The 15,048-nt window shown below is 42.6% G+C and overlaps 1 protein-coding gene and 1 long non-coding RNA gene across 2 annotated transcripts in view; one reads left to right on the forward strand and one right to left on the reverse strand.

Moving 5' to 3' along the window:
* The window catches only part of APBA1 (amyloid beta precursor protein binding family A member 1), a 233,904-nt gene that overhangs the window by 28,762 nt on the left and 190,094 nt on the right, over positions 1-15,048 (reverse strand). Inside the window, 3 exon segments of the mRNA XM_017873056.1 lie at positions 5,788-5,933; positions 9,627-9,666; positions 13,910-14,005. Coding sequence (XP_017728545.1) covers positions 5,788-5,933; positions 9,627-9,666; positions 13,910-14,005 — 282 coding nt within the window.
* Positions 10,351-12,502, forward strand: LOC108530275 (uncharacterized). The gene is made up of 3 exons (XR_001885787.1): positions 10,351-10,568; positions 12,069-12,188; positions 12,417-12,502. It is a non-coding gene; the product is annotated as an uncharacterized LOC108530275 (long non-coding RNA).

Below are 15,048 nucleotides of genomic sequence, written 5' to 3' on the forward strand. Positions count from 1 at the left end.
ATATTTTACTTCTACAATGAAATCATAATTTTGAGACAATCATAAAAGAATGAAAAAATCTGATCTTTGGGACAGGCTAGTTAAGATGGATATATGAATATTTGATAATGAATGCAGCTTGCCAAAATGCATGGACCACAAGATACCCAAATACCATTTGTAATCTAATTGCATAAGCTTCATAGGAAGAATGGAGACACAACACCACACTCTGGGTGGATGGACACGAAGCAGTCTGTGTGGTTCAGGTAGGGCTCAGCAGGCCACCCTATCTTCTGGCTGAAGAGCAGAGAATGAAGTGGGAATAAGAGTGGAAGGCAAGGTAGAGATGCAGTGGAGAGCAAGGAAGACAAATGAGCTCATTGTGCTGGCTTCTAGTCGGGCTCTCTCTAGATAGGGGGTAGGCATGAGTCCCACACTGTTAGGGGAGAGGTGTGTTTCTATCTAGGGCACATTAAAGACTGACAGCACATAGCGCAAAGCTCTCTCTAGAAGTTTCTCCCAAAACATGTCCAGAGAATACTACCAGTAAGACAGGTATCTATCAAATAGTGACAATTAGCAGGTATCTATCGCATGGTAACAATGTATTCTGTGCTCAAGTAATATGGGAGCTGCTAGTAAAAGTGAATGAAATCTTCTTAGTGCAGGACTTCTCAGAGCCTTTAAGAGGAAGACATCTGTAGCAAATATCCGAAAAGGAGATCTATTTTCTTGAGCTCATTTGCCAGTGGAACTCTATTAGTGACAAGCACTTAGCCTGACTAGAATGCTGCAGGGCACAGTGGGAGGAAAGATGCTTCACACACTGGCGGGTCCACCTTCTCTAAGGCAGTGGTTCCCAAACGCTGGTGCAGAGCGGAATCTCCTGGACAGCTTGTTAAAACACAGACTCCTGGGTGCCACCTTCTGACTTTCTGACTCAGTAGGTTTGGGGTTGGGCCTGAAAACCTTCACTTCCAATAAGTTCATAGGCAGTGCTGATGCTACTGGTCCGGGGATCATGCTTTGAGAACCAGAGCTCTAATGCAATCCCCTAAAGTACATGAGGGCTCTCTGGAAGGATATTACTTCTCAAAAATGATGACCAACAAAGGCAGAATGAACACATTAGGGAGGGACCAAAGACCAAAACAAACAAAAAGAATTTAATGGCAGATGTCTTCGAATTCTGCGATTGTGCTCAGATATGTCATCTCTTAAATTGTGGTAGATAGAAAAGCCTTTAAATTTCAGAGCCCTCAGCTTACCTTGTATTATTGTTACCTAACATTCTTTTTGGCTTCTTTTTACTGCAAGTTTCTCAAGCTCAAGAACTGCGTATTGGTTAATTTTCATTCCGAAAGGGCCTATCACAGGAGTCTGCACAGCAACAGTTGGCATTTGGGGCCAAATTCCTTTGTTTCTTTTCACATTAAGTAGAAAATACCTGGCCAAACTGCAGCTCCAAATTCTCTCTCCATGTGGCAAATGAATCTTGTAAGTTTTTTGTTAAATTAAGAAAACAGTAATTTTCAAAACCCCAAGTCCAAGTCCAATGAGCAATGTTCAATTTTAGTATACAGTTGGTACTATGTGAGTGGCAGACACCACAATCGACAAATGGAACAGAAATTAAAGACTGCTTTGAAATGGAAACCTAAGCTTCAAGGTCAGCGTCTGTTCAGAGATAAAGCACCATGAGTACCAGGGCGCGTAGTGAGTAGTTCTCATTCACATCCAGCCATGTCCATCTGGTCAAACAATGTAGGCAGAGGAAGAGAGGGACAAAACTGGGGTCCCTGCAGGGAGTGAGGGAAGAAGGAGGAATCAGAAAATAAAGGAGGAAACTACCCCCACGTTTGTTTAGGTGAAAGTGCCAAGCCAGAAATTACTAATCAGCTTGGGGTTAAGGACATTGCTAAATGGATTGCAAAATAGATCCACAGAGCTTTTCTTTCTCCTTCTTTCCTGGATGGATGCTATAAAGTCTGCAGCTTTGCTATGCTCTGTGTCCTTTCTGCCAAGGTGGCCTAGAATAACTCGTTCTGAAAGGTCAGTCTCTCTTTCAGAAACAGCGTGGCACCATCTTCCTTACAGAGCAGTGTCTGCCAGGCACATGTGGGCACCCGGTGCAAGCTCATTCCACTTGAGCCCAGCCCAGCCTGCTCAGGATCAACACTCTTTGCCCCCAGCTTCCCTGTGCATTGAAGAAGTCCATGTACGCTCCCTGACACAGTCACTTTTTGGAGATTGCTCCCTTAAACAGGCATCTCCATTTACACTTGGAAAAGGCTTCTAGCTAGATGTAACGTCAACCAATCTGACGAGCATTTTAATAGATGTAAAAGGAACATGAAGCAGAAAATAATGACAGGCAACAGTTCCTTCCAATGCATAGATGCACATTGTAAACTGATACTTATAAGTTATGAGTGAAATGTAACCATTTAATTTTACCACTCTATAATGAATTCCTCACACCAGAGTAATTTGCTTGTAAAAATAAATATGTTTTCCAGATGCGTATTCTGCTCTAGGCAGGTCTAAAATGTATTTATAATCAGAAAGCCTCTATCTTGCTTGTTCTGATCAACAGAGCCATCTAATTTTTTGTTCAAATGAACTGTGGAACTTCGGGATACCAATCCTTTGGAAGCTTTGAAGTAAAATCTCTGATTTCTTATGAGGCAGCTGGACTTTAAAGAAGGAATAACAACACTATAGGACACCACTGTGGAAATAAGATAATTCGCAATACAATTGGCACTGATGAGCTTTGGTACAGGGATGCTGTGTACCTTGAGCATTGCTTTATGTACAAGTGATGTGCCCTGTGCCTGCTTTTTCCCTGTAAGGTCATCTCAGCACTACCTAAGTGTCATAAGGGGACTGGAAAGGCATAAATGTTCTATCTGTAGGAGTCCAAAGCTATCGGAGGGCTAATAAACAAGGTGCCCCAAATGAAACCTGAACCTTAAAACTTTGAAACCTTGATGGATAGAACCTAGAAAAAACTAACCTCAAAGCAACGTGCAGTTTTCAACCTCAGAAGTCTTCAGTACTGTTTTGGGGGCAGACTGCAGCTTTATTCTGGAAGATTTGCCTGAATGGGCTCTGGTAGCATTCCTTGATACTAGCTCTTTGGCATTTTGGTAGAGATAAAATCTTTGTTTTGTGGCTCTGCCCTGGACGTTATAGACTCTTGAGCACACCTGGCTCTGGCCCAGTAAATGCCCCCAGTTACCGTGACAAGCAGAGGTGCCCCCACTCATTTCCAAACACATCTTCTGAAGGCAGTCCCTGTCTATCAGAGACTCCAAGTGAGGCACACCAGGCTTTTGGGCTTCCACCAAACCTGGGGAAGCTAAGAGCACCATTCACCTGGAAGCCCAGGTGGCATATCTGGTAACCATGGGGCACGTGGAGTCAGAACTATGTCTCTATGTCTCTTTGATTTAAAGTTCTCTGCTCTGTACAAAATAGGATGTGACTGTGCCTGAAAAGCAGCTTGTTCTCTCTGAGAGGCTTGTGGGTTGTTGCTTTGAATGCTGTGCCTGGAAGACAAATAAATTAAGATGGAGAAGACCTTGGGGAGACTTTCTGGCACAATGTCACCACTTTGTAGAAACGGGAAGACAGTGAAAGGGAACTAGGCCAAGCTTGGATGGGCGGCTCCCCAAGAACCTAGTGAAGTTCTATCCGTAGCATTGTTTAGTCTCAAAGTCCCAAAAGGTATGAAGGTCAGACTGTCTCCAAGGAGTTCTACTGTTGGGAGCCATGGGGCAAGACACATCTCTTTGGGCAGGGGGTGGGGCTTACCTTAAAAGAACTGGACCCTCCCACTATCCATCAGTCTGGGAGAGGCTAATTCTAGAAGAAGACAAACACCACAGAAATGGGCCTTATGGCAGCAGGGCCTCTGAGGCACAGGCAAGGTTTGTGTGCCCCAGATGAAGTGGCTGAGTGGATCCCTGACACATGGAAGGAACTAAAAGGTCCTGTCAGTAATCCTGACACTAGGTCTGGCCTAGCAGGGTGGTGACAACAGCCACTCTTGAGGCAGTTGCAAATCACTCCTCCCTGGTTTATAAAAACATCAGTAGACATGTCAAAAGTTGCAGCATAGGCTTACTGTCCTAGGAGGAGTTAAGGGAACGGCCAGCTCTGAGCTTGGGGGAGAAGCATTTCCTCCAAGTGCAGAGAGGTGGTCAGATCAGTGGGTGACACACAGAGGCCCCAGCAGCAGGAGCGGCAGTGAGCAGCCTAAGGAGGAAGCCATGAGAGGGACATGGGACCGTTCACACAGCATCCTGGGAACTGCAGGATAACTGGACAGCTGAGCGTTCAGGGGCATCATAATTACGGTGTCGGTGATGCTATGAGCTGCTTATTATTTACCACATGGCGGAGTCTGGACACGCGACAATCATAAGAATCAGCCTGGGCAAGAGGCCCAAGCCAACTGCCTCTCCTCTGCAAGCAGCTCCTGGAATTGTTGGTCACTTACTGTTCCTTTCTACCTCTCAGGCAGAAGGCAGCGGTCAGAGGTGTTCACATTTGCAGGCTTCCCCTGCACTCTGGCGGCACTCTGGCTGGGCTTGAGGACAAGGATCTCACTTTATCAGCTGCTGTTTTTCCTCCCTGCCAAGACCCTGCACAGCCCTGCATGCCTAAGTGCTCAAGGAATAATTTTTTCTTTGATTGCGAGATTAAGGAGTCTCATTTACTGCGGTGTACCTGTCCCTCTTTCTCCTTCCACATTACCACACAAACACCAGGGTGCAGCCTGGAAGTGTATGAGAGAGAAGGTATGAAATACGGAGTGGCTCCTTGAGGGAAGAATCCATTTGGACCAGTTGAAACTGGATAAAACAGACTCTTGCAAGGCCTAACCTTGCAAAGCCTCCAACTTGCTGGAAATACCTGGTCCTGAACTTCTACCATGATGCTGTCCCTAGGGCTCTAGGTGACAATGGCCTCAAGGCTCGGGGAGGCTGCCCAGTGGTTCCAGGTACTGGTGGCACAATGGCAAGTGGATGACATGAATGTACCTTAAGTGTTCCTGGACTCCTGGTTTGCCCATTATTCTAGGTAGTTTTGGTATCATGGTGGAGATTCTAGAGCTCTGCATTTCTGCATTTATTCATGGGAATAAACCTGTTCTGGATGGTTCAAACTAGTTGTGAATGACTTAAACCAGATGAGAGTGGTTCCTCCTGGATCAAACAGGCTCGTTCCTTTAATGTCTTGATTAAACAGATTCAAACATGTTATGACTGGCTCAAACTAGTTTAAACTGGATTAGCCTTGCACTGACCTTAGACTAGCCAGGTTAGATTTGATCAAAGGGTTCACTGTCCTTGAAGCAAGCCAGTTCAATCTAGCTTGAACAGGATAGACTGGTTCAAAAGCAATGCCACCTAGTTTGAACCAACTCTGTAACATGAATGTTTGCCACTGACCTCCAGCTGTCAGTGGAAATCCAGTGGTACATGTCGTGCACTTGAGACATAATACTCAAAATGGCATTCTTCCTCATTATATCAACTTTTCAAAGATTGTGATCATAAGTACTTCTTCTCAAGACTGGCCATTTATAACAACCTAAATAGATCATGTTTGTACATAAAGACTCCAGTAGACTTTGGAAATTTTGTTAACAGGCACGTGGATAAGCACTGCCTGTGTGATGTCATCTCAAACCACTCTCCTCTAAACTAGATGTGGAGCCGTGGCCAGTGCTGTAGACTGCTCAAGCGCCCCCACCTGCCCACCATCCCTGCAGGAGCACCCAGATGTCCTCACCTTGATCCTGCTTACGGCTTCCTGGGCCTGCATCATGCGCACGTTTTTGGAAGGAGTTTTGTCTGAGAGCAGCTGGGTGGAGCCAAGGTAATTGGCAGCAAAAATGATTCCATCGATCAAGTCTTCGGGGTCACAGGGTCCCGGAACTGTAACACACAGAGCCACAGTGAGGGAAGCCATCCTGGGGCGGGGCCTGCCAACCCCCTCAATGTCACATTACCCCTCTTCCATGCCTCACCGCTGGCACAGGTGAGGCAGAGCCAACCTCCTGGTCTAAGGCATCTCTCTGTGTCTATCTGCACCCACACCTCATTTTCAAATAGAAGGCACAGTTTCTAGAATAATTTGCTTCTCTAAAACCATTTACCATGGAAAGTGATGCAAATATTTACTTAAATATGGAACATAAAATTCACCAATAAAGCATACTGTTTCTCCTGTTAGACTGAGCTCTTAGGGGACAAAGACCATGTCATATTCACCTCTGACTCTCTTGTGTCTTACTGTCACCCAGGAGGTATCAACTAGATGTTTGCTAGATAAATGGTTAAGTAACTAGATGACTGCCTTTTTAGAAAAGCTTTTTACAGCAATTCCTATTACTTGCCCCCTGTTCATATCTCTTCCTCCATTTAATCCATAATGGAAGAAACAAATTTATAGATCAGAAAATTAGGATATCTGTTTCAGAATGTCTGGATTCCTGTAATGGCTTCTGACCTCAATTGTGCAAGACACATAACATGACCTCAAAGCCACGGTCCCATGCTGTCAATCTTGTTCACTTACAGGGTATAATGTTCTTGGCCTGTGCCTACACACAGACAGATTCCAAGGAAAATCAAATTTTCTGTTCTAATTTACCAGCCTTTTAAGTCAAACCTGTTTTAAATATTTTAATTGGGGGCACCTGATTCTAACCACAATTAGAATTGTAATTCTAATTGTAAGCCCTAACTCGAAATTAAAACATGTCTGTGATTAACATACAACTGTATAACAGTCCACTTAAAAAGGCATTTTAATCTGCAATTGAAACATACATATTTTATTTTCTTTCTTTTTTTTGAGACAGGGTCTCACTCTCTTGCTCAGGCTGGAGTACAGTGGTGTGATCTCGGCTCACTGCAACCTCTGCCTCCCAGGTTCAAGGGATACTCCCACCTCAGCCTCCCAAGTGGCTGAAACTACAGGCACTACCATGCTTGACTAATTTTGTAGTTTTGTAGAGATGGAGTTTTGCCATGTTGCCCAGGCTGGTCTTGGACTCCTGCGCTCAAGCAATTTGCCCGCCTCAGCCTCCCAAAGTGCTGAGATTATAGGCATGAACCACCACGCCCGGCCCTGTGTATTTTATTTGCCTTGAGTGGTACATCTGGGGAGACTAAAATATACATTTTAACCCACTACTAAAACCTCAGGGTCTTAAATTAGATAACTTGTAATGGAAACAATTTGCTTTTCCTCTTGGAAGGCTAATCTGAAATGCTTTTATTTTACCCTTAAACATGAAGCTCATCTTGAGTTTACACAGCTGCTTCCTGTGCTGAACTACTTATCAGAGTACAGATGTAAAATAATCTACTCATTTATCTAAAACTAAGGTGGTGCTCGAAACAAAGAAATTAAAAGTGTTTTAGGAAGGGCTTTCACAAAACATCTACGTAGTAATTAAATAAGGAAGCCTGTTATTTGTCTTATTCTCCATTTTTACAAGCAAGACTTCGAGGCTAACACTGTGAGTGGTACACAGACAAATCTGCCTCCACTACTTACCAGTAATTCACACTCTACTCAACAGCCACAGGGGCCTGCTCTGAATCTTTTATAGATGTGAGATGGATTTGGGCTATATATGATATACAGGTTCAGTTGTATGGCAGGCAAGCATATAAAATAATACATGAACAGGTCTGAATCCACATTACACTTTATATAAAGTAAAAGATTGTCAGTTCTTCCATGATAAGTTCCTGGTGATGCATTTCAGTGTTATTGAAACATAATCATTATTGCCAACCAGATAGGGAGAAGAAAGATCTCATCTGGGAAATGAACTTTAAAAGTCTTCCATCTATTTTAAAAAATCAACGTTAAAAGAAAACAAAACTACCTTCTCTACGGGACGTGTAACATCATACATTCTTCTCTGAGTTGGCGCTACGGGTGCTATTCACTGAGAAGGTCCCTTTTTGACTACAGTAAGTGTGGGTATGGGGAAATGTTTAAAAGCAATCCAAATTATATTTAAATGACTGTAGAAATGCCAAGCAGCCAAGACACACAAATATCAGACCTAAACACATTTTGAGATATGATCTTATTGCCATTTATCCTTTCAGGAAATTGAATATAATTGAATGTCACTGTCACCGCATCACACCCAGAAAAATAAAAGCCCCAATTTCATAAATTCACTTTGGGCTCAGTGCTAGGATATTCTTACAAAGTTAAAAAAAATTAAACCCTTAATGATCCTGTGTCAGAGAACTGCAAGTTTTCTCTTGGCCTTTCAGAACGTGGTTTCCCTTTAGTGCTGCCTTTGGGTTGCTCTGTGGATGAGGGAGCGCACACGCGACATCCTCACACTCAGGCTGACGTTGAGCCTGAAAATCTCTAGGCCAGGGGGACGAATATGAAGAAGGGAGCTTTCAAACTTCAGAAAACTTCCCAGAGTGCTCTCACAGAGTTTCAGAGCCTCACAAAAATGATGCAAATAATTTACAGATGACTGAAGAGAGAAACCTGAGTAACTAAACCAAAACTGTGAGCTTGTCCTGGGCTTTGAGCCCAAGGGTTCATGAAGGGTTATGAGCCCTGGTAACCCTTTCCCAGGCAGTAGAACACAATGACTGTTCACGCACAGGATCCAAAGTCCAGACACACCCTCAGAGAGATATCTGGGCATTCTCTGGCCTCCAGAAAAGCCTCCTTCAAGGAAATGGTGATGCACCCAGGTAGACCCTCAGCACCACCTCTAGCCAGAGAGTTGAGTGCCTCTTTGTGAATGAGAAATGGTGCCTGATTTGGTGCCCCATTTGGATGGTATAATCTCCAGCTGGAGTGCAGAGCTTGGCTGAACTTTGGCCCCACTTGGCCTCTGAGTACGTGCCCTTGTACAGTGAGTAACCTGCACAACCAGGTGTGGCAGCCCCACAAAGACACCGGTTTCCAGAGAGAAGTATGGTGCCAGCCTGCCAATTCATAGCCTGGCTCTGCACTGCCAACTGTGGGATCTTGGGCAAGTTATAATCTTGATGCCTCAGTTGTCTCATTATAACATGGGGATAATAATAAAACTCATTTCACAGGATTGATGTGAGGATTCAGTTAGTTATTACATGGGAGGTGCTTAGAACAGAACCCGGCAGAGTAAGCATGCGGTAACCGCTACTATTACTAGCTCATCCACAGAATAGATGAAACTTGCTGGGAAGGTTTTTCTTATTAAAAAAGACCAAAATTTCTGCCTTAATGTTCACTCCCACTTGAATTTTTCTTATTGAACGTACGGGGTGCACAGGGACAGAATAAGGAGACTTGGGGTTTTGATCCAGTGTGACCACTGCTAAGCTGCATGACACTGGGTAAAACCCACAGCTTCGACTCCAATTTCAGAGTCCTCATCCACATGATAGGCAAAGACGGGAGGAGGATTTTTGAGAGGCTCCCAGCTATCACCCTTTTGAGTCTAAGATTCTAAGACTGTTAACACTGTGAATAAGTGACTTTATGGCCTTTCTTCCCTTCTATTGTCTTATATCTCAGTGCTTCATATGCCCCAATACTAAAAGATTCATGAATGACTCAGTGCTCAATATTTTCTTTTCAGCTCTTACCTTCAACGTAGGTTGGGAATGAAGCCAAGCTTTTTCTTGACTGTAATTAAGACAAAGAGGTTTCAAAAAGAGCAAAGTATAATGAAATATGCATTAACACAATCATCCATGCAACATGAAAAATAAACACATCATCAGTGGCAGTTACCAGTTACTGATCATTTTTAGTTAGAGAAAGTAAAGTGCAGATAAACATGCATTTATTAGAAAAGGTTACCTAAAACCCAGAATAGTCCATTCATATTTTAGATAACCTAGAAATCTTACACTTCACAATCAGAGAGGTATTTGCCAACTAAAAAACAATCCCACAGACAAAATCTCTAACAACAACAATAAAAGGGCACAATTTGTAGTCTTAAGGATCTGCATTTCCATGTGAAAAACTGATTAGTGAAAGCACCAACGTTATGACTATATGTTGAAATTAAGAATTCTCTTAGAGAAATTTATTTTACTCTTTGCCACAGTGATCTCTCACTGTGCTAAAATGGGTGCTAGAGGTTTTAAAATCTCTTCCTTTCATCTCCTACTGATTTAGTTTAGTTGAAAAACTCCATTATATAAATCATTATTGTGTGTTTTCTGAATAAGAACACAATAATGGAGTAAATTCCAGTAAACCCTGGAATTTCTTCTGCATCTCAGAGCAAAGGTCAGTGTTCTCACAGCACTGTTGGAAGCAGAGATTATGAGCTAGACACCTTTTAGAGCCTGACTAGATGGCAGCTTAACTGCCTGCTCTGAGAGGAGCAAAACTCACCATACGTTCCTTTCAGAAGCAGATGTCCTAGATATAACACTGACTGAGATAAGAGAAAGAAATTCACCCCTGCTTCTGCCAGTAGAATTTGTAGCTGGTGTGTCTGGACCAGGGTGATACAAGCATCACAGGAGAGTGGAGAGCTATTGTTAAAGACAAGTCCCTAAAATGCATAGAAGGTAAGATTTGCATGGCCAAGAATTTCATTGCTGAGAACCTACCCAGTCTTAGGTGATTATTTAAATGCATGACTTTAAGAGGAAAGATATCTGGCACTGAATAGCTATTGGATAGGCTGACCTGCATAGATGGTAGACTCTGGGGTGCCTGGCAGGTTGGATGAGGAAAGCGCCCTAGTTGAGTGTTGGGATGTCATTTGGAGCAACTCCCTAACCTAGCACTTAACACAGTGCTCTTTCCTTGGAGGACGGGAATGGCAAAGGGATGATAACTTAGTTAATACTTGGACAACAGTCTAAAAATAGTAGTTTTAATTGTTTTGTGAAAAATTGGGGCAGTTGAAGAAACCTAGTTATAAGACTCCAGGTCAATTCAGGATAATGACAATTCAACACTAATCACACAATAATATATTGTACAGGGCAGCTTTTCAGTAAACCCGCTGCATGTGTGCTCACTGAGATGAAATGGCTCTGCACACCAAAGTAGGTGGGTTTCTAGTCCACCAGAAATGAAAAGTTACTGGCTAGTAATGCATTTATGGGAAAATGCACACCAAATAAAAGCCAGGATATGTGGACAGGGGGAAAGAGAACTCCAGTTTCAGCAGTGCTTTACGTTAATTGTATTTTCCACTTACCTAAGTGAGAAGATAGGCCCAGTTGAGGGCCGGCAGCCAAATCTATCTAGTTCAGATTGGTTTAAAGAAAAAAAAAAAAAACCCTCATAACTTCATGTTATGCAGATGGAAGCTAGTATCTTCATAGGGGCCAAAAACTTTTAAGTTATTATTTCCCAACCATTTCCCTACCCTTGTCCCAAGTAACTAGAGCCTGGGGTAATAAGAGTTTGTTTAATCAAAATTGCTTAGCCTCCAGGTACATCTAAGAAGTCAATTCACATTTTCTTGCTCTATTTGGATACTTTTCTGAATGCTAATCTCAAAGACAGTGTCCAGATTGTAGCAGAAGCTACAAAAGAATTACTTTAGTCTATAGCTCTAAAAGCTGCCATTTTATTAAGAGCTACAACAGACAGCATTTGGTACATTCACTTATTCTCTACTCATGAGCTCACGACTAGCTTTCTTAGTCTCTGGGGTGGTAAGATTTTTTTTTTTTTTTTTTTTTGAAGAGTTTTGTGAAATGAAAGAATCTCTATTGCACACAAATAGGATTTTCATCATCATTTCTAAGGATATGCAGAAACGTGAGCAAAGTCTTGAGGGACTGAGAAACTAACAAATTTGCCTTATTATATCTGAAGCATAATCAAATGCTGAATATTTAGATGTCTGGTTAGCCCTTTATTTCACACGACTGAGATGAACATCTGCTGATCCTTAACTTTCAAGAATAAATAAAGCTCCATTTAAAAAGTTAAAGGCTAAGATCTTTGGGATTTGTGTTTGGGGGTCACACAAATCGACTCATAGGCAGAACTTGGAGGCACAGTTGGGCAACTGGAACAATGACAGACAAGCTACCTTGTCCATGTAGTCTGTGGCCTGTGAACACTTTCTACTCTGGGAGTGGCAGATCTTGGCAGTTAAGAGCGTGGGTTCCCATGAGCTCTGGATTTGAATCCTGGCTGACCACTTGTGAGCTCTACAATCTCAGGTAAGTTACTCAACCTCTTAGCTTCTTCAACCAGCAAATGAGGACAATGATACCTACCTCACAGAATTATTTTAAGAATTAAATGAGACACTATCTGTGATTTTTCTCAGCCCAGTTCCTGGAACATTGTCAATGCTCAAGAATGATAATGCTCATTACTGTTATCATCATGGCACCTGTCCTTTTTTTCTTCTTACTATGCGTTCTCACCCAACCATGTGATGTAAGAATGAAGCAAACTGTGGAGCAGTGGAACAGCAGAAACTGTGCCCCGTCACTCCTGCTTCAAATGGCCAAGGGTCTGAGGTTCAAGACCAGAGGAGGCCTAAGTATATTTCTAGTCTAAATTCTAATGTTGGTCATTTCAGAGATGGTCTATCTTTGATTGTTTGGTTTAATATGAACAGATTAATAAAAATACTTTTCCTTTGCATATTTCATGGCAAATATATGTGTATTCAAGGGTACCTCAAGGGTAAATTTTAACTAAGACTCCCTTTAAAAGCAATCTGCCACTCAGTTTAAAACAGAGATTGTTTTTTTCATTGCATTTAACATAAAATTATCAGCAAAATGAGGGAAAAGGAAACCATCGTTCATCATGTGGTTTACCTCTTTAACACATCTCCTCAGTGTTGATGAGGGAGCAGCTATATTTAGAGTGAGCTGAGCCCACACACAGACTATGGCGCAGACCAACATTTACTTGATGTTGGCTCATTAGCAGGTGTGAGTGGCAGTTCACTCGTTGTAAAAGGACCCTGGGTACAGGAGAAGGCAGTGTCTCCCCTCTGGGGCTGCCCTTTCTCAGCTCCAGGCACCTCAGTGGGAGAAAGCAGCATCTTCTCACTGAAATGTTCCACATAAGCAAGGAGACCACAGAATTTGTTGTCCAAAAGGGATACTTTAGAGCTGCACTGTCTGGCAGTCTGCAGCCACACGTGGCTATTTAAGTTAATTAAAATGGGATAAAATGAAAACTTCAGTTCCTCAGTTACACTGGCCACATTTCCAGGGTTTGACAGGCACATGAGGCTAATGACTACCACAGTGGACAGGGCAGAAGTGGAACATTTCCAGCATCGTAGAAAGTTCTCACAGACAGCACCGCACCAGCAAGAGAGAAGGGCGCGCTCATAAGACGGGCTGCCTGGACAACAGGCGTGGACTGGAACCACACCCTAGGTAAACTGGGAACATATGGCCAGTCTATTCTTATGAAAGATACCGCATTTGGGCCTGAAATAAATGGGCGTTTAAGAAACTAACATATTTCCCAAAGCACACAGCAACTGCAAGTCCTGGCATGTAACGCCAGGAGGAAAGATGCTGTATGTGGAGTTTTTGGTATCCAAGGTCAAGTGCTGTTCAACAGCACTTCCTGCAATGATGCAAATGCTCTGTAATTCACCCTCTCCAATACAGTATCCACCACTGACAGCCATCACAGGTGGCTACTGAGCACTTGAAATGTGGCTACTGTGCTTGAGGAAATAAACTTTTCATTTTATTCATTAATTAGACACCTGCAGCCAGTGGCTATCAAACTGGAAGACATGGCTTTAACAGGTGAACTGTACACTGGAGAGGAGAAATCAGGATTGTTTTTACCAGGGTAATGTGGGTCAGGAGCACTGTAGAATGCTGTATTAGGAAGCACAGAGCAATATTAGAGTAAAGCAAAGTGGCCCGATGGCTTTGGTAACAAAACAGCACCCTACCTCTTTATTTGTGGAGGCTTCTGCGGGGTCACTGGGGTGAAGAGGTGTGCCTGATGACTCTGCACCCAAGGGTGAGGAGCTGCCAGGAGACGGAGACTAGAACACAGCAAGAGGAAACACAGTAAGAACTTGAGAGACTTGGCAGACACTTGGGCGCGGGAAAGGGGCCGGGAGAGAGAAGCAAAGCAGAACACAACCGAACAGACACTGCAGTGGGGAGAAAACCTCTTAGAAAGGAGCTGCCAACTGTATATAAAACACTTGTGGTTTTCAAGCTTTCTTTTTCAAGTCCTGCTATGCTTTCAAAGAAGATTTCATAGCTCTGGGCTGTTATTTCCCTTAGGCCAAATGTCGAAAGAAAATACAGAAAAGGTTGAATATCAAAAGTCCTAAATGAATTGAGCTAAGGATATTACACAAATATGTTTAAAACATCTTTTTTCTTACTGATGAAGCCAAATATTTAGGGCATCAAATGTCTTATAAAATTGCCTGCCCCAAATGATCCAAATGAAAAGTAAAAATTAAAACACACATTTTTAAAGAGGCAGCTGGGCCTGATTTTGATGACTAGAAACCATACCCCACCTGTATTTTCCTAGTCAATTCAGATTTCAAATATTTCTGATTTAGTCTACAGGTTATTGAAAATTCAGAGAAATTTCAGCATTTTAGCATCTGAACACTACCTTGGATGCTCTTAGAACAGTTCAAAAATCCTTTGTCAAACAGTGTATCAGAAAATAAGGCTTATAAACGTAATCCAGCATATAAACAGAACCAAAAACAAAAACCACATGATTATCTCAATAGATGCAGAAAAGGCCTTTGACAAAATTCAACAACCCTTCATGCTAAAATCTCTCAATAAATTCAGTATTGATGGAACGTATCTCAAAATAATAAGAGTTATTTATGACAAACCCATAGCCAATATCATACTGAATGGGCAAAAACTGGAAGCATTCCCTTTGAAAACTGGCACAAGACAGGGATGCCCTCTCTCACCACTGCTATTCAACATAGTGTCGGAAGTTCTGGCCAGGGCAATCAGGCAGGAGAAAGAAAGAAAGGGTATTCAATTAGGAAAAGAGGAAGTCAAATTGTCCTTGTTTGCAGATGATATGATTGTATATTTA

The sequence above is a fragment of the Rhinopithecus bieti genome, unplaced genomic scaffold (genome assembly GCF_001698545.2).
Source record: "Rhinopithecus bieti isolate Rb0 unplaced genomic scaffold, ASM169854v2 scaffold_7648, whole genome shotgun sequence".
In the NCBI taxonomy this organism is placed as follows: Eukaryota; Metazoa; Chordata; class Mammalia; order Primates; family Cercopithecidae; genus Rhinopithecus; species Rhinopithecus bieti.